This window comes from Danio rerio, chromosome 13, assembly GCF_049306965.1.
Source record: "Danio rerio strain Tuebingen ecotype United States chromosome 13, GRCz12tu, whole genome shotgun sequence".
In the NCBI taxonomy this organism is placed as follows: domain Eukaryota; kingdom Metazoa; phylum Chordata; class Actinopteri; order Cypriniformes; family Danionidae; genus Danio; species Danio rerio.
Genome location: NC_133188.1, coordinates 14,643,021 through 14,666,796, shown reverse-complemented (window position 1 = coordinate 14,666,796; position 23,776 = coordinate 14,643,021). Strand labels below are relative to the sequence as shown.

At 37.6% G+C, this 23,776-nt stretch overlaps 1 protein-coding gene across 3 annotated transcripts in view; it reads left to right on the top strand.

The window, feature by feature from the left end:
* The window catches only part of gfra4a (GDNF family receptor alpha 4a), a 292,438-nt gene that overhangs the window by 220,292 nt on the left and 48,370 nt on the right, over positions 1-23,776 (top strand). For all 3 annotated transcript variants that reach the window (XM_073919162.1, XM_073919161.1, NM_001123058.1), the window contains 3 exon segments: positions 11,297-11,575; positions 11,870-11,950; positions 20,772-21,117. In XM_073919162.1, coding sequence (XP_073775263.1) covers positions 11,476-11,575; positions 11,870-11,950; positions 20,772-21,117 — 527 coding nt within the window. In that variant the 5' untranslated portion in view covers positions 11,297-11,475.

Below are 23,776 nucleotides of genomic sequence, written 5' to 3'. Positions count from 1 at the left end.
TCTTTTCTTTTCTTTTCTCTCTCTCTCTCTCTCTCTCTCTCTCTCTCTCCCTTTCGCACGCTTGTACTGTATGTACCATTAGCACATCTCAATGTCGACAAGGTCTCTATACAGGTCTAATTGTGGGGAAGTGTGCAAGGGAGAGCGGTGTGTTTCTTACCCAAGGGTGCACGATCTGAGAGCTCTAAAAGTCTTCTCAACCTCAGACTTCCTCACACACGCACCCATACATGTAGGCCTTTTATTGTTGCACTTAATCAACTTAATTACCAGACGTTAATGCCTTTGCACCAGCACGTGTGTCTCGTCTTTTACCCGTGTGTGTCCATGTAGGTGTTCTTGTGCTGAAGTATGCGTGGGTGTTTAATTTTAGCACTCTGATGGGAGGTGTAAAGTATTGGAAGCGATGTGAGTGACAAACTAGATGATTTTCCATAATTGCTTTGGGCGCCGCTGCTTTTGATGTAGCAGCTGTACTGCGGCAAGCTTCTCCGAATGGCTGCTTGTCAGTCTTCAACCATTGGCGTATGTTATTTCGCCGGGAAATAATCAGATTATGGCCTAATCCATTGAACAGGTTCATCTTCCACACTGGATTAGGCTCCTTTTAGGCACAATGGGATTAGTTATTGTGGAGACACACTCGCTTCATTTGGGATTTTATCTTGGATGATGAACGAGGTGCATCCCGCACAGATAGACTCATCATGGCTCTTCTCTGCTCTCATTTCAGCTCTTCTCTTCTGTAATTTTCTCTCGTCTGTCACATCTTCTTTCATCATGTCACGTCTCTTTTCGTCTCATCTGGGCTCTTGGTGATATAAACGTGAACTAGAATGAAAAGGAAGGTGTATGGGGTTTACGTGAAAATACACAATATTACAAAAGGGAAAAAGGCTAACAAATGTCCTTTTGAGAGAGACTGCGCTCAGAAATTGTGAGTCATATACACTGGCAGATAATATATACCAAATAAAAAGCTACTTAAGGGTACACTGAACAAATTTATCTTTTATAACGAATTCAGAATCTGAATTTTGTTTTGCATTTTAAAATTGTGTAATGTTTTTAAGTAAAACATTGATGGACTACAGATGTATGCAAGCAAATTTAATTTCTTAAATTATAAATGTTTTTAATTTTTATTATTATTATAAGTTAAAATTAATTATAGAAATATTATAAGATGTAAAACTTTGTAAAACTAGTTTGTAACTAGATGTAAAACTAATTATTTACATTAAGTAATAAAACATACATTATCAAAGTAACACAAATATTCTAAAAGGTTTCTTACAAATGAATTCAAGTTTTGCTTTCAAATGTGAAAGATGATTAAACTTTTCATGGTTTGTCAATAGACATACATTTATGTTAATCAACAAAATTTCATTCAAAAAGTGTGCTACACTTTTCCCCTTAAAACTGATATAACCTGATGGTATCCAAACATAAAACTTAAATATAACTTAATAAAATATTTTTTTATATGTAAAATTTATGTCAAATCAAATAAAAGAGGTGATGAAAAAGTGAAACATGCTGATATATTCTCAGTGTCATTCATGAAACTACTAAACACCATCGTCGTTTCAAACATAAAGTTATAGTAATTAAATAAACTTAAATAAGTTATTTATCAATGTTAGATGTAACATAAAACTAAACACTAAAAAGAACCAGAGTAATATCTAAATCTAATAATAATAACTAAGGGTCATTATCGACAGTATGTTGACATTTTAACCTAACACCCAGGCTGTCTACAAAAAGTTCAACAAAAACAGTTTTTTTTTTTTGGAAACTAGGGCCCAATCCCAATTCTGTTTCGTACCCCTTCCTCTTAGCCCTTAAAACAGATTGTGAGGGGGAAGGGCTTCGAAATTTACTCGTAAGAAATGGTACAGCACTTCAGCACCTGCACACATCATCATATGTCATTGCAATCTCTTGCTTCAAAAAAGATTGACAATGGCGACTGGTGTAATTATTCCTGTTGTGTTATTTTTTGGAATTTATCTTCAGGAAATCACTGAAGGCATTGATATCATGTTTCTGACAGGGTATTCGAGTGCCAGGTGTGAAAAAGTATGTTGTGGGATTGCTATATCGGAGTTATTATTAGGGATTATAGTGATAATTAGCGTTTTTTAATTTTAGCATTTTTTTAAAGTATGTCGGTAAAACATGAATGCCATTATGAATGTATTCAAATATCTGCTTGTTTGTTGTAAAATTCATAATAATGACAAAATAAATACTAATTTGGGGATCTCCTTACTTCTGGGTGCAGCTTATGCAGCCGTTGTGGCTGGTGTACTCTGGGAAATTTTCTTACCCCTTGGTTTCGAGTGTGGTCCTGAAAAATCTTCATTTGAAGGGGTATCTAATTCTTGCCCTTAGCCCTACGCCTTCAAGCTTAAGAGAATTGGGACATCCCTACCCCTTCACGTGTATGCGCAAAACGAGGGGTAGAGATAAAGGGAAGGGCTAAGGGGTAGAATTGGGATTGGGCCTTAGATTGTTTCGGGTTTGTACCTATACGATGACACTGTTTTAAAAAAAAAATGTATTGAATCCTTTTGATCTTTCTGCATTGTAGCTTACTACAGTAATCTGAGTTTGTCAAATAAGATCAGGTTGAGTAACATTGTGAAGGTGACAGGCAAGATCATCGGTTTTAAGATCAAGATCACCCATTGTATTTAGTGTTTTAGCCGTTGCCATCAGGACGTTGTTTTAGAGTTCCTATTTGCAGGAGAAACAGAATGAGAAATTGTGATCCTTTTATAATGGTGGCCATTAAGTCATAAGATGAGTCCAGTGGGAAGTGGAGATGCATCCAAAAAAATTATGTATTGTTTGTTTTGTGGTAATATACTGTCACCTGTGTTATGGCACCTTGCTGCAATTTTATTTTACCTAAACGGTATAATAAAGTTGAGTCTGAGTATAATGTTAACAAAAAGCATAAAAAGTGAAGTGTCCTGCAGGCAATGCTGGGAAAGTCATGGCTAATACAATTGGTGTATATATTAGAAAACTTACTGTTAACCAGATTAAAGCTTTTCACTATAGTTTTTTTTTAATGCCATACATTTTTTTACAGTGTGCAGTCAGTGAAGTATGATATGTTAGTGTTTTATTAAAAAAATATATTTAAAATTATAATGTTTTCCATAATTGCACTTAATATCATCACACATGTGCAATATATAATGTTTATTGTATATTGCAATATATAATGTTTATTGTACAATGACAGTAAAAGGCATACTATTCTAATTCATTTAAATGGACTGTTGACGCAAGAATGAAAATGTAATCAGCATTTACTCCCCTTTAAATGGTTAAAAACTTTTGAGTTTCTTTTTTCTGTCTAACAAAAAAGAAGACATTTTGAAGAAAGCTGAAAACCTGTAACCATTGACTTCCATAGAAGTGCAAACACATACTATAGAAATCAATAATTTAAGATTTCCAACATTTTACAAAATAACTTGTTTTATGTTCAACATAAGAAAGAAACTCCAAACAGGTTTAAAACAAGAAAATAAACAAGTAAATAAAGTTGGAGTTTTAATATTTGGGTAAACTGCCTCTTTAACACTAGTGAGCGCAAATCTGTCCCCTATAGAAATCTTGCGCTGAGACATTTTAATTGTTCATGAGGTAGATTTCCTAAGGGGAAGAGAAAAAAAACTCTGTCTGCATGTTTTGGTACTCAGTGCTTTCTAGCAGTACCAGCAGCTGCAGTAGGGCTCTGTGTTTGAAGTGTTTTCTCACTCTGGAGATGTACAGGTCTGGAGGGTGGCCAGTCGAGCACCAATAATCTTCTCAGCAGTTGCTGACAGTCCATTGCTATGTCTTTCAGTCCGATTTGATAGCTCAACCAAACCAGATAGTTACAGAGGCACAGACTCAAAGCTGTATCAGCAGCATACGCAGGCCACAGGGGCAGCTTCAATCACGGACTGGAGAGGAAAAACCCCAAATTTTCCAATATTCTTGCCGGTTTTTAGAGTGCTGTATGATTTAGATGGTCAGGGTGCAGATGGTGGGTGAGACTCTCAATAAGACCATTATTGCATTCGGCTCCTTTCAACAGTGCAGAGGTTGTGGTATTTAAGATCTCGTTATATAAGATATTTACTGCATTTATCAAACACTGAAGAAGCTAAACAAAGATCTAGAGGTAATGCTGAAGTTATTCACATGGGTATTTTTTGCTAAACTGATATGAGATGCAGCTACTGACTTTGAGATAAAGAGCATTGCTTGATGAGAAGTTGGACTTTCAGAGTTGTTCAGTGACATTATATAGGGTCTCTTTTCATGGTTTTGCAATCTAAAAGGATGCACTTTTGCTTTGCAGTTTGTGATCTGGTGATTTTTGTCAGGACAAAATTGTCCTTTGATAAAGAGCTCAGGTGCTTGGGTTGTTTGTCATTAATCCTCCACACTTTGCTACTCGCTGACCTGCTGAAAACAAGTGGTGAAATTGTGAAAAGGCAGGGAAAAGTGGACGGATTTTCGTAGATTAGTCATTTAGTTACCTCCCTGCATAAATCCTAATGCTGTTTCATATTTACAGCTTTCTAATTATGTTACTATTATTTAAATAATATAACAGTATCAAGTAATATGAATAAAAAAATAATTTATTTATTTTTTAATCTTTTACTATGATTTTTAAATGTTAATGGCACTTTTTTATTTTAATAAATATCAACAAGTATGACGCTTACTCCATGAGATGAGACACAGGATTGGGTTCACAATAATGAGACAAAACTAATTTTTACAAAATTTTTAACAAATCTTACTATTGACTATTACATATGCGCACATTTATATATTGTGCAGCCCTACCGTTTAATGTGCATTCAGTCTTTACACTGAATTCCAAGCAGACACAGACCCACTTTAGGATTATTGTAAATCGGCTTTGTAAAGAAGACTTATGTTTAATTTTGTTAAAACTACATTTAGCTACATTAAAGTAGGTAACAATGTAAAACATTCCTAAAGCTTTTATTGTTGTTATTCTAATTTAAAATTTAATACACTATTAAAATCAATGGTTCATGTTAATAAAACTAATTCTGTCATAATTTACTCATCATTCATTTGTTCCAAACATATCTCAGTTTCTTTCTTCTGCTACATATTCTATTACTTCAATGACATATTTCCACGAACATATTTCGAAAATCGCTGATTGCTGGCACCCATTGACTTCCATTTTGTTTTTCCCTACTATAGGAGTCATTAACTGTCTCATTTGAGGCTGCGTCCTCTGAAGGATGCAGACTTCAAAGGTGAGTCCTTAGAAGTTCACACAGGATGAAATGAGCATTTGAAATGAGACGATCTGGACTACAGAGGACAGATCTCGTCACCTAACAACCATAACAGCTGCTGTTAAGTGGTAATAAAACTTGTAATTGCTTTTTTTTTTCAAAGTAATTTTAAAATTTATTTTAAATTATCTGAAGGTGAAGGAAGGTTTACAAAAACTAGAAATATATTTCCTTTGATCCATAAATGTACACATAAAAATGTGGTCATTTGTGATTGTTTTTAACATGTGTTTAGATGTTCAAGTAAAATAAAACCTAATTCATACATTTAATCTAGAGTATTCTTTTATAAACGCTCTGCTGTTATCAGTGCACAATGAATCATGGGGTTACTTGAGAAATGAAGAACGCATTTTGAGGCTGCATTTGAAGGAGCCTTTAAATTTTTTTGAAATGAGACAGCCTTCCTCGCGCTGCGATGATGCAGCACCCTTCTAATGCAACCTTCGGAGGATGCAGCTTCTGAAATGAGACACAGCTTAAGAGTTCCAGCAACCAGCATTTTCAAAATATCTTTGTTTGTGTTCAACAGAAAAAAAAATAAAAAATCAACTCATGGAGGTTTAAATCCACGAGCAAAAATAAATTATTTTTTTATAATTTTCAGGTCTACTATCCTGTTAATGCACCTGAGATAATGAACTAATAGTGTTTTTATTAACCGGTGTTAACAAAACTTATATGACTCTAAAACAAAATTGCTTGATCCTGATTGGTTAGCCGTAAAATTTGTGATCTGTTACTCCCTAATGACCGTCACCAATAGCAACACTATATATAATAATGACTGTATGGTGCTCATCTGTGTATATAAATCACGGTACCTCTTTATCTCTTTTAGGAAACTGTATGTGCTCTGTTTGGTTTCTCTCAAACATGTTTGGTGTCCTCATAGTAAAACTGCTCTGTAAACTAAAACTGGAGAAACGTATTCAATGTGTATGTAATATCACTGATACAGAGTTCAGCATCTCAAAGACAGGGATGAGGAGGAAGGGAGTTTAGGGTAAATCACTACAGAATCCTACTTTTGTTCTATTTTGAAGGGAGGACCGTAAAGTTCCTGGTGCTGGTGTTTTACTCGTTATCCAGAGTGACAAGCATGACAAGTTAACGTAAACATTTACCTTCAGAGTAGAGACTGAAAAAAAATCAAACTAAGCTTTGGTAGGTTGGCTGGCGACCAGCCAGAGAAAGACATGTAATATTATCACAATTATGCAGCATTTTAGCCACCTAATGCACAAGGAGGTCTAACAATCCATTCAAATATACTTTGCCGATGTGTTTTATTCATATCAGATACACATAGTGAAAGTAACAATAAAGTTGAATCTATTCTTCTCTAAGTTCACCAGCTACTTACTGGCATGTTTTTGGGGAGTAGCTTATAAATTTACCTGCTGAATCCTGCGTGTCCTACTTTTATTGAGGCAAGCGTGCGGCCGCAAGTAAACATGGCGACGCCCATCTCACGTTATAGATCACGATCACTTACAAGTTTATGTGAATTTTAATATCCAGTCGCTGATGACATAAGCAAACATGTGAATGTTGCAATAAAACGGGGGAAAAAAACTAAATTAACGAGATACATCTGTCATACAGGGCTATTGTGGCTGCGGTGTGTCACGTGACAAACATGGCGCATCGCCACGGAAACGTTCAGGGTGAATGGTCGCCCAAAAAATCACTCCTGGTTCCAGAATATTTTAAACCCACTAGCAAAAAGGTTAATAACAGAAGGTAAAGTGGCGGTGGTAGAGTTACTTTGCACTTTGCAAGACTAAAGTTTTTATTCACTCGTCTTTTTTGGTCATTCATTGTTCCATCTGTTGTTGTCATGTATAGCTGCACTTTCTTCCTTTTTTCTTTCTTTCTTTCTTTCTTTTAGAGAGATTATATCTTATTAAGATTGTTTTTCTTACCGCACTGGCAAATAATTTTGCTTGTTTTTTTGCTGGTTTTTTTCATCTTGATTTAAGATATTTTTAGATATTTGGATTGAAAACAGGACAAAACTACTTAGTTAATTTTATTTTATTATTATTATAACAGGTCATGGGTGAGCTTTTTTCAATAAAGGGTTGGAAATGAATGATTTTCTTGGGTTTTTTTATCCGATAAATCGATCAATAGAAGAAATAATCGACAGATTAATAGATTATTAAAATAATGGTTAGTTGCAGCCCTAAACCAATGAAAGCTGTTAAATCTTCTTTTTGTAATGTAACAATGAAGGAATATCATGGTTTTCTTCTTCATGGATATTTGTAGTTTCCATCTAAGAGTGCCCTCTGGCCTTTGGAGGACATTACTAATCACACAGCGGTGGACCAAGATGTGACCAAGATCTTATGGTGTAAAGTAACAAATTACAAATACTCAAATTACTGTAATTAAGTAGTTTTTCTTAGGAACTGTAATTTACTAAGTAAGTCATTTACTCGACTTCACTCCACTCCATTCCTTCAGTCGGTACTTTTACTCCACTCCTTCAACCTGCAGTCACTACTTTATTTTTTCTTGTCTATAGGGATTAGAAAATTCAGTCTTGCAATTCTAGTCCAACCCAATCGCACATTGATATTAAATCGCATCATACTGAACCACTTTAAGATTTGCAGTAAACTGTTTTTAAGCATTAAATTGTCAATGAAGATACTTTACAGCAATGACCCAGAGACTATTTAGACTGCATATCACTGATGAAAAGTTGATGAATGTTTACTGTGTGATGACCGAAATGGCCTTAAACAATAACTAACTGCAGTACTGAATGTTGCTTTCACACAAATGGACAAATTACATTTAAACGCATCAGCCTTCACAGCGTAATACTCACTACTCTTGAGTACTTTTAAAAGGGCTACTTTTTACTCATACTTTGTGTAATATGTACAACAGATACTTTAACTCGCACTGCATTTTTGATTAACTAATGGTAGTTTTACTTGTGTGATTTTTCAGTACTCTTTTCTTTACAGCCGAGATTGTGTTTGCAGTTTAATTTTAATTAATCATTATGCCTATAAGTGTAGGTGATTAGATGAACACATCATGCATTGCAAGCTACTTAAAGGCTCTAGTGTTATATATTGTGAACTGCTATCAGGTTTTTTCCTGAATGGACCTGTAAAGCAAACACTTAATTGTACAATAGAGACTTAATTAAGAAAAGTTTCTGTCGCTTAAAAACTCAGTTCCTTTATATTTTACTGCTGTTAAATGCTAATTAAAAGTACATCTGCATATACTAAAACAATTAAAGAGACCATCAGTCTGCTGAAGTGCACAGACATTGCTCCTTAAATAAAGCAACACATCACATTAATGGAATTCAGACAACTGTCAAACCAACCTCAGGCTCTGCTCTTCAGACAATGCTACACTAACTCAGGTTGAGATAACCTGGGAGTCGGTTTCTGCACCCTTAAAGAAAAACACACAAGTGTAACATTTATGAATTTTTTTGTGATTACATACAGTTGAAGTCAGATTATTAGCCCTATTTTTTCCCCATTTTCTGTTTAACAGAGAGAATATTTTTTTTAACACATAAACATAATAGTTTTATTAACTCATTTCTAATAACTGATTTATTTTATCTTTGCCATGATGACAGTAAATAATATTTTACTAGATATTTTTCAAGACACTTCTATACAACTTAAAGTGACATTTAAAGGCTGAACTAGGTTAATTAGGTTAACTATGCAGGTGAGGGTAATTAGGCAAGTTATTCTATAACGATGGTTTGTTCTGTAGACTATCGAGAAAAAATATAGCTTAAAGGGGCTAATATTTTTGTCCTTAAAATGAAAAAAAACTGCTTTTAATCTAGCCGAAATACAACAAATAAGACTTTCTCCAGAAGAGAAAATATTATCAGACACACTATAAAAAATTTCCTTGCTCTGTTAATTATCATTTGGGAAATATTAAAAACATAAAATCAAATAAAAGGGGGGCTAATAATTCTGACTTTAACTTATGTATAAAATATTTGAAAATACATATTTTGTAAGCCTTGGTGGTTTTGAGACATTATCAAACAAAAAGCAATGTAATCACATTCACATTTCCACACGTCTGTATTTGTTTCACATGAAAATGTTCCAAAACTACTGTTAATTTTTTAACATGTGAAGCTTATGGTTTTTTCTTTAGGATTAGGATTTAAAATGAGCCTTGGAGGGTTTTCAATCTGCACTACGGTAGTTTTCTATCTGCAGTAGTCCTTTTACACCCTGCTAATGGGATTCCCGAGTTGTCTGGTTGCACGTTTCACACCGCTCATACTAATTAATCTTGACTATTCATGAGCTGAAATCCTGGGCTCTTATTTGCATATTTGCTGTGTCAGTGTCATTGATTGGACATAAACAGCACGCGACTGGTTTACATAACCACTCTTAACATTGCGCATTCTTGTAATACACAATACAGGGCGAGTTTTTCCAGATGTAACTTTGCTTGGACTGTAAAGATGAAACTGTCTGTACTTCACGCCGGTGCTAGTTTTACAGTACATCTTTTATATACAGTACAACTTGAATGTAGTCAATAATAATTTCATGACTGTCCCGAATGTGAATATCACAATTGGCTGTTGATTGTTTGCTAAGCATCAGATCATTTTAACAACACATGCTGTATATTTTTGGCACAATGCGATGTTAAAGTAATAGTTCATTAAAAAATGTACCAGCATAATTTACTCACCAGATGAACACCGAATACATTGTAAACAATTTTGGGGTTTTGTGGATTTGTGTTGGAGCAACATAAAAAAAATGTGAAAGAACTTAACAAATTTAAATGGGTTGAACATAAAACCTCAAGAATTGTGTTGTTTCAGCTCATTTTAAATGAGTAGTATAAACAAACAGCAAACATAATTTTTTCATTTTAATGTGTAGTTAAAATTTGCACCGGTTTGTTTGCATTTGCATTTTTAAGTTTCTAAAAGTATTTTACTCTTGCAATCACTTTCACATATGTTTACCTGTCTTACACTACTAGTCAAAGGTTTGGGGTTTTTAAATAAGACTCTCCTGCTCACCAAGGCTACATTTATTTAATCAAAAATACAGAACAAATTGTAAAATTGAGAAATATTATTGCACTATAAAATAAATGTTCAAAATTTAATTTAATAGTTTATTCCAGTGAATTTTAAAGATTAATTTTGAGCTTCATTACTTCAGTTTTCAGTCACATGAGTCTTCAGGAATCACTCTAATATTAATTATTGTTTTTATTATTATTATTTTAAAGTCTTTTAAAAATAATTTTGGTGCATTGATTTAGTCAATAATATCATTGAAAAGGTCATAATTTGCATTAAATAATTATTCATAGAGCTGTATTTTACATTCTTTGGAGATACAAAACACAACAAATTTCAGCACAGTGACTTTCTTAGCACTTTATTCTGTGAAACACAAAATAATAATTTTTTTAAGAACCATTGACAAATATAGTGGAACAAACCACTCAAGAATTCAATGGTTAAATTATTTTTAGCTTTCCTAAAAGTATCTTCTTTTGTGTTCGGCAGATGTAAGAAACTCAACTGGTTTGGAACAAGTAAAGAGTGAGTGATGATGCCAGAATTTTAAATTTAGGGTGAACTATTCTTTTAAGCGGACGGTATACTAATACTGGAATGACTGCTGGTTGGCACTTAATTATAAAGTTAGAATACAGCATGTAGAAAAAGTGTTACCAAATGTTTCCTAATTTTATATACAGCATCTACTCTCCAAGACTATTTGGTAATAAATGTAATAATATGCTTCAAACCATCTGGGTAATGCAAGGGATTATTTTGCAATAACAAGTGGCTGTGCATTAGCTAACATTAAATACCATAGTGTGACCTTATTGTATAGTGTTCCTGACAGATCAAATTGTTCTGAAAATTGCAGGGGTGCCGCGGCTGGTGTCTGGGGGCCGATGGGATTGTCTGACTGCGGGGGATTCATGCTCCAGCGATGAAGCGTGCAGCCCGCGTTTGAGAACCCTGCGGCAGTGCGTTGCAGGCGGAGGAAGCGTCAAGCTGGGTCCAGGAGCACGAAACCACTGCGAGAACGCCGTTACAGCCCTCATGTCCAGTCCCCTACACAGATGCCAATGCAAACGGGGTATGAAGAGAGAGAAGAACTGTCTTAGTATTTACTGGAGCCTCAAGCAATCCATACTGCACGGTGAGAGCCAATCCATATTCATCATTTCCTTTTGTCACATACAAAGCACTCGCTCACAAAATGATGCAATTACAAGTTCTAATACCCACACCCACACGGTCCCCGGGAACCACTTCAATGGATGCTAATTAGTCGCTGTGTTTTAATACGCTAACCAGTTTAGCATTATAGAAGCATTACTTCAAACTGAACTTTTACCTGAGACAGTCTCATTAATTCACATACGCACGCAAAATACTCTGTTACCATAGCCACCAAATCCTTGTTTGTGTGTGTGTGTGTGTGTGTTTACAGGGCTGAGCTTGGTGGAGAATTACCCCTACGAGCCTGTTGAGCGGGGTTTTGATTATGTTCGCCTGGCCTCCATTGCTGCAGGTCAGTGATTTGCACAGACACACTATGCCGATTATGTGCTATGATGTTGGAACAGATATTTGGAACTGATCACGATGTGTTTTGTCACTTCTGTGCCAAGCATTAGCAGTGAAGAGTTATTAATAGGGCAGAGCTTAATAGCTTACAACAGCAAAACATGAGCGCTTTGTTTAATGTACTTGGCTATAGCATAGTTGAGTTCATCGGCACGGCTGACGATAAACTGCATTTCCTACGATACAAGGCATGCATTAGGGACCTGTCAAGAGCAGAACAAACATTTCATTGTGGGCCAGAGATTTTCTGGTTGGACCCAGCAAAGACGACTAAACTGTCGGATGTTTCTTTTGTAATCAAGGCTTTTCGCTCCTGGCTCTCTCATCTCTCTCCCATCTCATTACATTGACTCAAAATAGCAGTGTACCAAGTTTAGAAACTTATTTGTGAAGGAGCCACACCACTAAAGCTGTCAGTCTGTCAGCCTCAGTTTATGGGGTGCTTAAGGCATGAGCGGAATTTTATGGACCCCGAGGGCAGCACATAATGATCCATTTACTCATCATCTCTCTAGTGCACATACACACTCACAGGCACACTTGAGTCCTGGCAGACACACATAAAATAACATTTAAACACTTGGGGATAGGACGGAGAACGATTTCTTCAAAGTAATGAAAGTAATGTCGGTCATTCATGCATGACTTTTAATGATGGCTGCTCTAAACTCAAACACTGCGAGTGTTTAACAGGCTGCCTCGCATAATAACAACAAAAAGATAAAGAAACAGTAAAAAAAAATGAGTAGTTAATTAAATATATTTTTTTTATCTTAATGACCTTGTAACAGAAAGTACTGGCAGTCACATTAAAAGGCTCACTTATACAAATATGTACTTTAGAATTTTTATTTTCTCTGTATGTATGTGTTTTTATTTTTATTATATCAATTTCCTATTATATTTGTCACGTGGCATGCGTCTTTTTTGAATGTACTATACTAAATAAAACTAGCCTTGAAAAAAAAATTATATATATATATATATATATATATATATATATATATATATATATATATATATATAAACATTTTGAGGGATGTAAACAATAACAATGGTTCTAACCTATTTCCAGTATTACTTTTTTAACTTCCAAAGCTTTCAAGAATCCTAAAATGTCCACATATTGATAAAAACTGTTATGGCTGCTGTTTTAATATTAAGCTAAGACTAAATTGCCTCTTGTTACAATTGTGAAACAGATTGACAACAAGAAGGACATGTTTATGGGCCAGTAACAATGCCACATTAAAATGGTCTATTATATGTATAGGTGTGTGTGTGTGTGTGTGTGTGTGTGTGTGTGTGTGTGTGTGTGTGTGTGTGTGTGTGTGTGTGTGTGAGAGAGAGAACAGAAAGGCTCTAATAATAGTTTGATTTAGTTACAGCAATCTCTGATGTACTTACATCTAAAATCTGCAATATAATGAGCACCAGAGTCCAGAATATTGGCTCAGTATTGATCAGAAGCTTGCAAAATCCTTTAATGATGGATGAGAAAGTCATCTCGCCAAAACAGACTGAGCTGAAATATCCCTTGAATGTGAAAGAAGGAAGAGAGGAAAGAAGCAAGTTGGGATGGAAGGATGAAAGAAGTAGAGAAAAATATGAACATATACTGTATATGGAAAGGAGAAAAGAAAGATCTTAAATAAACATAAAGGGAGGAAAGCTTCAGCCTTTATTTTCATATTTCGTTATTAATGAGAAATAAAGAGAAAGTCCCAAATCTCTTTATTTGTTTAAAACAACATTGAAAACATAATTAAAAAAGATATTTTCTATCTTTTCAAAGGTCAAGCATATACAGTAGAGTACAAAAGCTCTAAATCAACTCTACACCAACCCAAAAAAACTAACTATTTTCTTCTTCCAAACATAATACATTGTAAGGCTACATATGTTTATAAACTCTTCAAAATTATTGGTAGGCTTAAGAAAATCAAAATCAATTCTTTTTTAATAATTTGACACACTGTGAGAAAAGAAAGAAAGCAAGCAAGCAATCAAGCTATTGTATTAATGAAGATAAAAGAAAGGGAGAAAAGGAGAGTAAGATTTTTTTCAGCATTTAACAAAAAAATGACTTGCATAAATGCTTGCATAAATCTTGCTCTTTGTGTGATGTCATTATCAACTTCCAAAGTTCAGTTCCAAAACTCACGAGCGAAGGATGCATCAAAGTTTCTGGATGTGTTCTTGATATCAAGGACACATCAATGCAGACTTGAGTGCAAAACTTGCTTGAAGTCTCAGAAGTCATTGCGACTGGAGGTGGAAAGCGCGCCGTTTATATAAATTTATTATTAAAATTCTGAGATATAACTTTATCTTAAGTGTTTCCCTAAATGAGACAGTGAAAGTAAACATTACCATGAAAATCTTTATAAAGTTCTTTATAAAGAAATGACTATTAAATATAGTTTTATTTGTATTTTGCAACATATATTTATAATGTATTTATGCGTAGCGTATATATACTGTATATTGAATAGGGGAATAAACAATAAATCATTGTATGAATGCTGTAATGTTGAAATAGTTTTTCAATTAAAAATGAGTGAAGGTCATGTGACTATCAGGAAGAACCAGGGAAGAACGCTACGGTTACTAAAGTAACCCTCGTTCCCCAAGGGGGGGAACGGAAAAGCTATGTGGAAAACCTTCCACTTATGGGTTTTCATCAGAAACCAATCATCTGAAAGAATATAAAATTGGGCCAATGAAATGCTAAATGAATTTGCAGCGTCAGCATGCACAGCTGGCGTCAATGACAATCAGTCAAGTACATAAGACGCGGCTAGTGCAATGCTCGACATCCTTTTGAGCTGAGGAGACTTTCACGCTCAACAGCTAAGGGACAATCGTTGTGGCGAAGGTACATAGCATCCACTCGCAAGACAGGGGCGGACGCAGGACTGGGCCTGGTGAAATACACGCCCGTGAACTTGGGAAGCCGTTTCGCGTTCTGTATCTCATAGCCGAGTCTGATCGAACGGATGAGCCATTGCGACAGGCTGGCCCGCGCTAACCAGGCAGGCAGAGCCCCCGCAAGTGAACCCGCACGATTGCTGACATGCCATCGGTGAGGCAGCGTGGAGTGGGTGGGCTCGCCCGGGGAGCGCTGGGGTCCCGCGGGAGAGCGAGAGGCGAGAGATTCGCTCTGGTCTCGCACCCAAACTCCGGAGGAGGGGCTGCGAGAGGGAAACAAAGGAGACGGTTCTCTTGCACTCTGTAAGCCATTGGCGAAATGCACTGATCCTGCAAGCTGGAAAGCACTGCCAAACTGGCAGTGTTTAGGCTGTCACATCCGAGGAAAGAGGAAAAAGCTCTTTGAAGATTTGATGGCGTTTTTTTTTTTTTTTCGCCGTTAAATGAAAAGCCCCACCCTCCAGTGGGGAAAGAGCAAATTCCCTTCTCTCTGGATGGCCCGTCTCAGGGATGCTTCGCGGTCCGTTTACCACCCTGGGGCGGAGGGCGCTGATTGCCTGTGTGATGCTCGGCGCAGCTGCTTGGCCGGAGGCACAGGTGGGGCGGCTGAGCAAAAGCTACAGACGAGCACCCTCTGCGAAAATCAGTGGATGTGGATGGCTTGGTGGGACGGAGTGGTCTTACGATCCCGCCGATTGATTATAACCCATCGCCTCCTACTGCTCCATCACCGGCGTGAACTCCTGGGCGAGTTCACTGACGGTGTCGCCGAACAGGTCAGCCTGGGATATGGGTGAGTTAAGAAAGCAAACTTTGTCAACATTACACACATGACCAGATTTAGCCTGAGGTGGCGTTCCTGGACACTAAAGTGGTCATCGTCCTTCCCAGGGTGCGGAGCTCATGCCAAGTCCTGGGTTGGAATCATCCTCGCCGCAGCTGGGCCAGCGCCTGCGCTTGGTAGCGCTGGTAGGTGGCCATAGCATGCAAGGTGAGGGTGGAGGCGCACGCAGAACACTGCGTAAGCCAACTGTGCGCATCCAGGAAGAAAGGTTTTTACACCCCTCTAGTCGGTCCGGGGAAGCACGGCTACAAAATCTGCTTCTAGATTCGATACCGCGCTCATCAACCCGGAGGGAGGAGCGGGTTCGAATCCTCAGACATTGACAGCCCACCCTCCAAGGATGGTGAGGATGGAAGCGCACGCAGATCGGGCAGAAAAAAAAGTGCCCTCAAAACTGCGTGAGCTTACTGTGCACGTCCGGGAAGAAGAGGAAGGAAGGCCTTGAATCCTCCACATAACACCCATCTAGTCGGTCCGGTCGTGGGGCTGGGGGATAAACCATCACCAGGCCCACGGCCGAAGCAGCCCGGGAAAGCACGGCCATCATGCCTGCTTTTTAGATGCCAACGCCATGCTCTCCACCCCGTAGGGAGGGAGGGAGGGAGCAAGCGGGTTCGCATCCTCATCAGACAATGACAGCCCATCCTCCGATGCAGCAATGGACATCTGATCATTGGTGTCATCAAGTGAGAGAGCGACTATCCGAATAGGGAGCGCTACTCTCACCTGAAGCTTGGATGGAGCGCGTGGAGGAGCGAGAGGTCTGCAGCCCGAAGGCGGCGGATTTACTCCCACTGAAATCCTCAGATCTGCCCGAGTGCCAACCGCACCGCGATCTTAACTTCGCAGCAGACATGACATCAAAGAGATGGCATGCACTGCCCGCGAGCCCAGAATTAGCATGCTGGACCCCCAGACATGAAACGTAGTGCTCGTGCCCATCATCCGGGGATAGGAAACCACCGCATCCAGAAACGCACGGTCGGAGCAACGTCTTGAAAAAGACGCGCTGCAAAACCGTGTTGCTCTTTTAGGAATCTTTTTCCCTATATACAAACCGCTCTTGGAGGACCGGACCCAAAAAACGCCAGGCAAGGGAGAAAACCCAGCTCAACCGTCTGCCACTACGTATACGCGCTCTGGACCGGGAGAAGCTGCTTCTCGATCTCTGTCTGTAAACTCAGGTAGGAGAACCCTCAAAGACTCTCTCAGAAGCTAGTGAAAGGCTCTGAAAGCGAAAATGATGTCGAGCAATGCACTAGCCGCGTCTTATATACTTGACTGATTGTCATTGACGCCAGCTGTGCATGCTGACGTTGCCATTTCATTTGGCATTTCATTGGCCTGATTTTATACTCTTTCAGATGATTGGTTTCTGACGAAAACCCATAAGTGGAAGGTTTTCCACATAACATTAAAGTTTCCCATCCGAAGGGGAACACCAACTTATCTAGCATATGTTTTACGCAGCGCATGCCCTTCCAGCTGCAACCCAACACTGGGAAACACCCACACACTCTTGCATTCACACACATACACTACGAACAATTTAGTTTATTCAATTCTCTCTAAAATACATGTCTTTGGACTGGAGGCAACCGGAGCACCCAGAGCAAACCCACGCCAACACTGAGAAAACATGCAAACTTTACAAAGAAATCCAACTGACCCAGCCAGGACTCGAAACAACGACCTTCTTGATGTGAGACAATTGTGCTCACGCACAGCACTACAGTTACACCATTTTTGCTTTTTTCAAAATAAAAATTAACAAAGTAAGAGAGCAATACGGAAAGGAAAAAGAGGAAGAAATGGACGAAAGACAAAGGAAGAATAGAAAGTGGGAAATGAGTGAAAAGGAGTGGAGGCATGCAATGCTAACAATTCAAAGCATTCAATGAGGTATAAAAAGATGGAGAAATGAATGTAGTGTAGAAAGAAAGGAATGATAATGATAAGCACTAGAGTAAGGTCAAAAAATTCGAGACCAGGATAGAAGACAGGGCAAAAGAGGAAAGGGGGCAAAAGGAAAAGACACAATGGAAAGTAATCACAGAGGGGGGAATGGAAGGATGCAAATAAAATGAGGGAAAATAAATTATGAAAAGAATAATAGGAAACATGTGAGAAGGAAGGAAGGAAAAACAGGAAGGAAGAATGAAGGAAAAAAACAAAAAGGTAGCAAAGAAAGACATGAATACAGACCATAATGGATGAAAAAAAAGTAGGGCATACTAATAGATGTAGAGGAGGTGAGAAAAAAGATGACTATGTGGAGGCTAGTGGTTAAAGTCCATGGCTCATGAACGAGAGTGAGAGAGAGAGAGAGAGAGAGAGAAAGAGAGAAAGGAGAGAAAGAGAGAAAGGAGAGTTAAAGTGAGCTCTATGGCAGTGTAATGCTGGCAGGCTCTCTGCGGCCCACATTAGTCTGATATAAAAAATGAAGAAGTAGCATCAGGCAGTCTCAGCTGGGACCTGCTCTGTGATAGAGACCAGATTCATTCAACTTTTATTCTTACTCATGCTCTATTCATTAGCAGCACACACGGGCCACCCAGACTCGCATCCACTTAAAGCAGACCAGCTCAAACCTTCATTAGGACATGAGAGAAAGAGACATTCAGTGTGAACCTCAACCCTCATTAGAACAATGAGCAAGAGCGCACCTCAACAACTCACACCTCTCTGACAGCTGGACTAGCCTGTCGCAGAAATCAGTCTGGGACGATATGTACATCTTCCCTTAGCCTAATAATTAGAAGATGCATTGGATGACATTAGTTGTTATAAATAGCATTATACAGGATTTGCGTCTGATATATATTCACATAAAATGACTCTCAAACTTGGAAAAAGTTAAGATTTGACTTTTGTTCATTGGAAATTGACGATTGTGTTGTTTGCTACAGTATTGCTGTCATCAGTGGTGACCCCTTAAGTCCAAATGAAATTAAAAAATCAAAAAACACAACACAAGTTAAGACCCCTGTATACTTTGAAAGAACTGAAATTGCATAATTTCAAATAAAATCCAGCCAAAACAAAGTTAGTTTCGAGTAAACCTTTGGGGGAGTTAATTTTGCCTCCTAAACACCTTTGAGTTACTATTGGTCTGTACTAATTAAACAATTGGTGGGAGTATTCTGGAACTGACACATTTGACATGTGATTGGCTTGTACCTTATCAACGGAGTCAAGTCAGGAGAATAACATTCAACACATCTGCACCAAGTTAGCACCATGAATGCATTGGAGAGTCGAGTAGCAGAGCTGGTAAGGATGTATCTGCACCTGTATGATTGCTCTCTCGCAGAGATTTTAAAGACTCCTAAAGGGTCACACACCTGAAGCACCCTTGTGTCGTGCCACATCTTATGCAGGGCTCACACCAAATACGGAATTAAATATTAGCATTTCTTAGTTACATATAAAGCCAATGCAAATATGCAAAATGCAAATTATGTTCAAAACATAATGGTTTATTAGATTAATTAGGATTAGATAAGGGTTTTGCTCTAAATTCACATTGATAAAAATTATACAATACAAACAGTGATTTCTGTGATCTGAGACCTTCATACTGATGGGTTTGGATTCCATCGCAGCTTTCATTGGCTTATGAAATGAAAAGGAACCAATGAACCACAGTACATTTTGATCAGCACCATGCTTAGTGGTATGAAAATTGAAATAGCACTATCGTGGCTATAATACCAGAGCAATATGTAATTTCTATGCCATGAAATGACCAACTTTTAAAAATCTAGGTGTTTATCCAAAGAAACCCTCATTCACACAGTAGTTAACATGATGAATTTCCAGTTTGATGTCTTCATGGCTTTGTTTCCAAGAATGTGTCACACGTTTTCTTAAAATACTTGTGACTTCAATACATCTGAACGGTTTCCCATTTTATGTGCTTCAAGCATCAGACGTTCAGCCAACAGTCTGTGAGCATGATGTCTGAGGCTGAGTCCATATGTGAAGAAAAACACTCCATATGTTCTTTTCTTTTGAGGCTTCTAGTATACATGAATATAATTAAAAACAATTAAACCCTCTCTAAAGAAATTAGAGAAGTACATATGAGAACATCTATGGGGTTTTTTTCTTCTCTCTAAATGAGCAAACCTTTGGACTGAAAGCCCTGATGGATATTGTTTAGTAATTGGCTCAGATGTGGTGCATTTTTCTCAGTACACATTGGGCTCATTACTTCACACTAAATGTATAGATTTTGCATGCAGGCGCAGCTTCCACTGGGGCAAGGAAAGTCATGTTCCCTCCACTTTTCAAAATGGAAATAGACATTTGAAGTTGAAATGACCATTTAGAAATGAAATGGCCATCTTAAATTGGCGATGAAATGCCAAGCAGCTTCAGATTACTTTAATGTAAATATTTAATATGTTTGTTGGTTCAGTATATTAGCTCAGGTCAGAATAATCATATTTTATGTAAAACAGAATATACTACACCTGTTGATATTAGTCTAATCTTTAGAAATTTGTACTGAACAGAAATTAGCATCAAGAATGTATTTTTTCTTTAACATGGAACCCATTATTAAAGTATTGATAAACATATTCTGCAGATAATAGGTTTCATGTCCGTCTGCAATAAAATAGATCTAAATCTAGTGTTGTTTTTTTAAGTGTCATGTTTATGCAGTTATTTTCTACACACAGTATCCAGTATATTTATTAGTGTGTGTGTGTGTGTGTATGTATACATACATATATATATATATATATATATATATATATATATATATATATATATATATATATATATATATATATATATATATATATGAGTTCATGTATGTAAGTGCATACATTGAGATATCCAGAGAACAGGCTTCTATTTCAGCACTGGACAGCAACTGTATGACTGCAGCATCTACATCATGTACATGTTTGTACTTCAGTGGAGGAAGTGTAACTAACATGTTAATCCCATTATAAAAAAAGTCTCTCTCTTTTTTCAGAGTCTGAGGTTGGCATGACAACAGTGAATCGTTGTTTGGATGCCGCCAAGGCCTGTAACGTTGACGAGACGTGTCAGAAGCTACGCACCGAGTATGTGTCAGCATGCATTGCTCCATCAGCACGAGCCGGGACCTGCAACCGCGCACGCTGCAGCAAAGCACTGAGAAAGTTCTTTGACCGAGTGCCACCCGACTACACGCATGAGCTACTCTTCTGTCCGTGCTCTGACACAGCGTGTGCAGAGCGCCGACGCCAGACCATTGTGCCTGCGTGCTCATTTGAGGAAAGGGAGAAACCCAATTGCCTGGTCCAGCTCCGAGCGTGTGAAGCCGACTATGTGTGCAAGTGGGTATTGTGTGTGAAAACTACTGCTATAAATACAATCAAGTTCTTTTGAAGAGCCTAAAGATTGAAGCTCTGTTCTCTGTAGCGAGCAAAAATACAAAAGTGCACCAAGTCAGTTTGACCTGCTATGAAAAAAAGTTTTAAACATAAAAATATATATATAAATGTGTTTAAAACTGTGAAACTCGCACTAGATAAATAAGCTTTATTTTATTACACAAAAACTGTTGTAAATGTCTTATGATAGAGATCATACACTTTGACTTGTCTTGCTAAATTGCACTTAGTGCTCTTTTAAGGTCAGAACAATCTTTATTCAAGTACTAAAATGCATGTTTAAATGCTTTGCTAATCCACTGCCTTGTTAAACATGCTTTGCGCAAGCTCTTGCTTTGTTTTGGCAGTAACAAACAACTCCACTCAAGGGAATGATAGAGTTACAAATGCCTTTAAACTGGATGTTGTTATTCTGACAGCTAGCTAATAAATATGATGACTTTAACTTGCAATACAAGATTCTCTGGCTGACGGCAAATACGCTGCTGTTTAAAAATGTGGGGTGAATAAGTCTCTTATGCTTAACAAAGTGTTATTTTTTTGCGTTATTGTTTGTCCAAAAATGCAGTAAATACAGTCATTTTGAAAAAATATGACCACAATTTAAAATAACTATTTTATTCGTTTATATTGTTCCCCTGATGACAAATCTGAATCTTGGAAGTACAGTAACAAGATCTTTCAGAAATCCTTTTAATTTGCTTATACCAGGGGTGTCCAAACTCAGTCCTAGAGGGTTGTTGTCCTGCAAAGTTTACATCCAACCCCAATCAGACACACCTGGGCTATCTAATCATGTACTTACTAGGCTTTCTAGAAACATCTTTGCAGTCGTGTTAAGGCAAGTTGGAGCTAAAATCTGCAGGACACATGCCCTCCAGGACCGAGTTTGGACTCCCCTGGCTTATACAGTGCTCAAAAAAACAACTAAAAACTAATTATAAACAAAATTAAAAGTGCCATATAATAAAAATGTAAACACACCTACAGTAGGCCTGGCTGAATAATAAGAGCTCCATGAAGATGACATACCGTTAGTCTCAAATGCCATTATTTTTCTCAATCACATGTAAATTCATTGTGAGGAGTGTAAAATCCTCACAATGAAAAACTCTGGTGATCCACACAGAATTATTAATATACACGTCCAGGCAGTGGTTGAATGTCTGTAATGTGTCATAGAAAAAATTGCAGTAATGATAACTTTCCCTTATATGAAAGTTTATTTAAGTATATATTAAACTTGCAATGTATGTGGGACTCTTATTTTAAAAATAGGATAGGCTTTTTAAGAGCAAGCAGTTCTGGAAAGAAGTTCAGCCGTGCATGGCCAGAAAGTCTCATCATGTCAAAATGCAAAATGTGGAATCTAAGGATGTTAAATTATTTAAGAGGCAGAAGGTCTGTTTATATTCTGTTAGTTAGTTTAGCGTGCATATTGTGAAATTTGCTGTGTATATTTGTATTGAGGCAACAAACAAATGCTGAATAGAAGTCTTTAATCCATATTTATGCATCAGTTAATCATGGATCACTCAGCTCTTGTGATTTTTCTCGATTGACAAGATACCAGTAAAACATTCTGGAGTGAAAGGACACCAGTAAAACTCATTTGTTTATGCAGAGGTTGATATTATTTCCTGTATCTGTTTTAAGATGCATAAAAACCTCAAAATACAACTCTAATTACATCTCTGTTGGTCGGTTTTATCGGGTTTAATTATAATTTAGCCTCTATTCGATGTACAATACAATGCTAGAGCAAACTAGGTTACTCCGGTGCATAAAGACTGCTCATGCTTTCCTTCTAGCTAAAATAAACCCGCTGCTACTCTAATTGTCTTTTAACAAAGGATTTACAAAATTGAAATATGGTTATTTTGTAGGCGTTGTCAGGGTTCTACCTCTCTGGTCTTGTAAATTCTTGTTTTGGTGGCAGAGTCCGGACACTAGCTCTGTCTTTTCCGTCTTGTCCTGTTTCTGTCATTGTGTGCGTGTTATGAGCGCCAATTGTGAACTTTGTGCGTTCCCACTTGATGTGGGCGCGTGAGGTCTATGCGTGTTTGCAATTGCGCGCTCCCGTCTGGATGTTCACGTTCGTCTGTCTGCAGCATGGTTTTTTATTCCCAGCGCCTTAGTCTAGTTGGTTTCGGTTCCGGTCGGCGCTGGGATGAAACATGCACGCTGCTTGTGTGAGTGCACGGTGAGTCTTTTCAATCGTCGTGTACTCGTGTCACGCATTCAGTCTTCTGTTGGTGTTGTGTTTGGCACGTGGTGTATGTTTACATGCACTGCGTACTTGTGTTGTCATGAACACGCGGTTAACGAGTTCTCTCATGGCTGCATGTTCTAGTCTCGTTTTATGTGAGTGCATGGCTTGTGTTGTCTCTTTGTGTCATGTGCTCTCCCATATATTGTCTAGTCCCACCCTCCTTGTTAACCCATTATTAGCTGTCGGAAATATACTGTAAAATTATATATTTTTGTTTACATCTGTTCAGTAATAGATCATAACCAGTTAAATTGTGGTAGTTTATTATGGCGAGGGAAGAGACCACGAGTAATTAAAACACTGTAAAACACATTACAACTCTCTCTCACT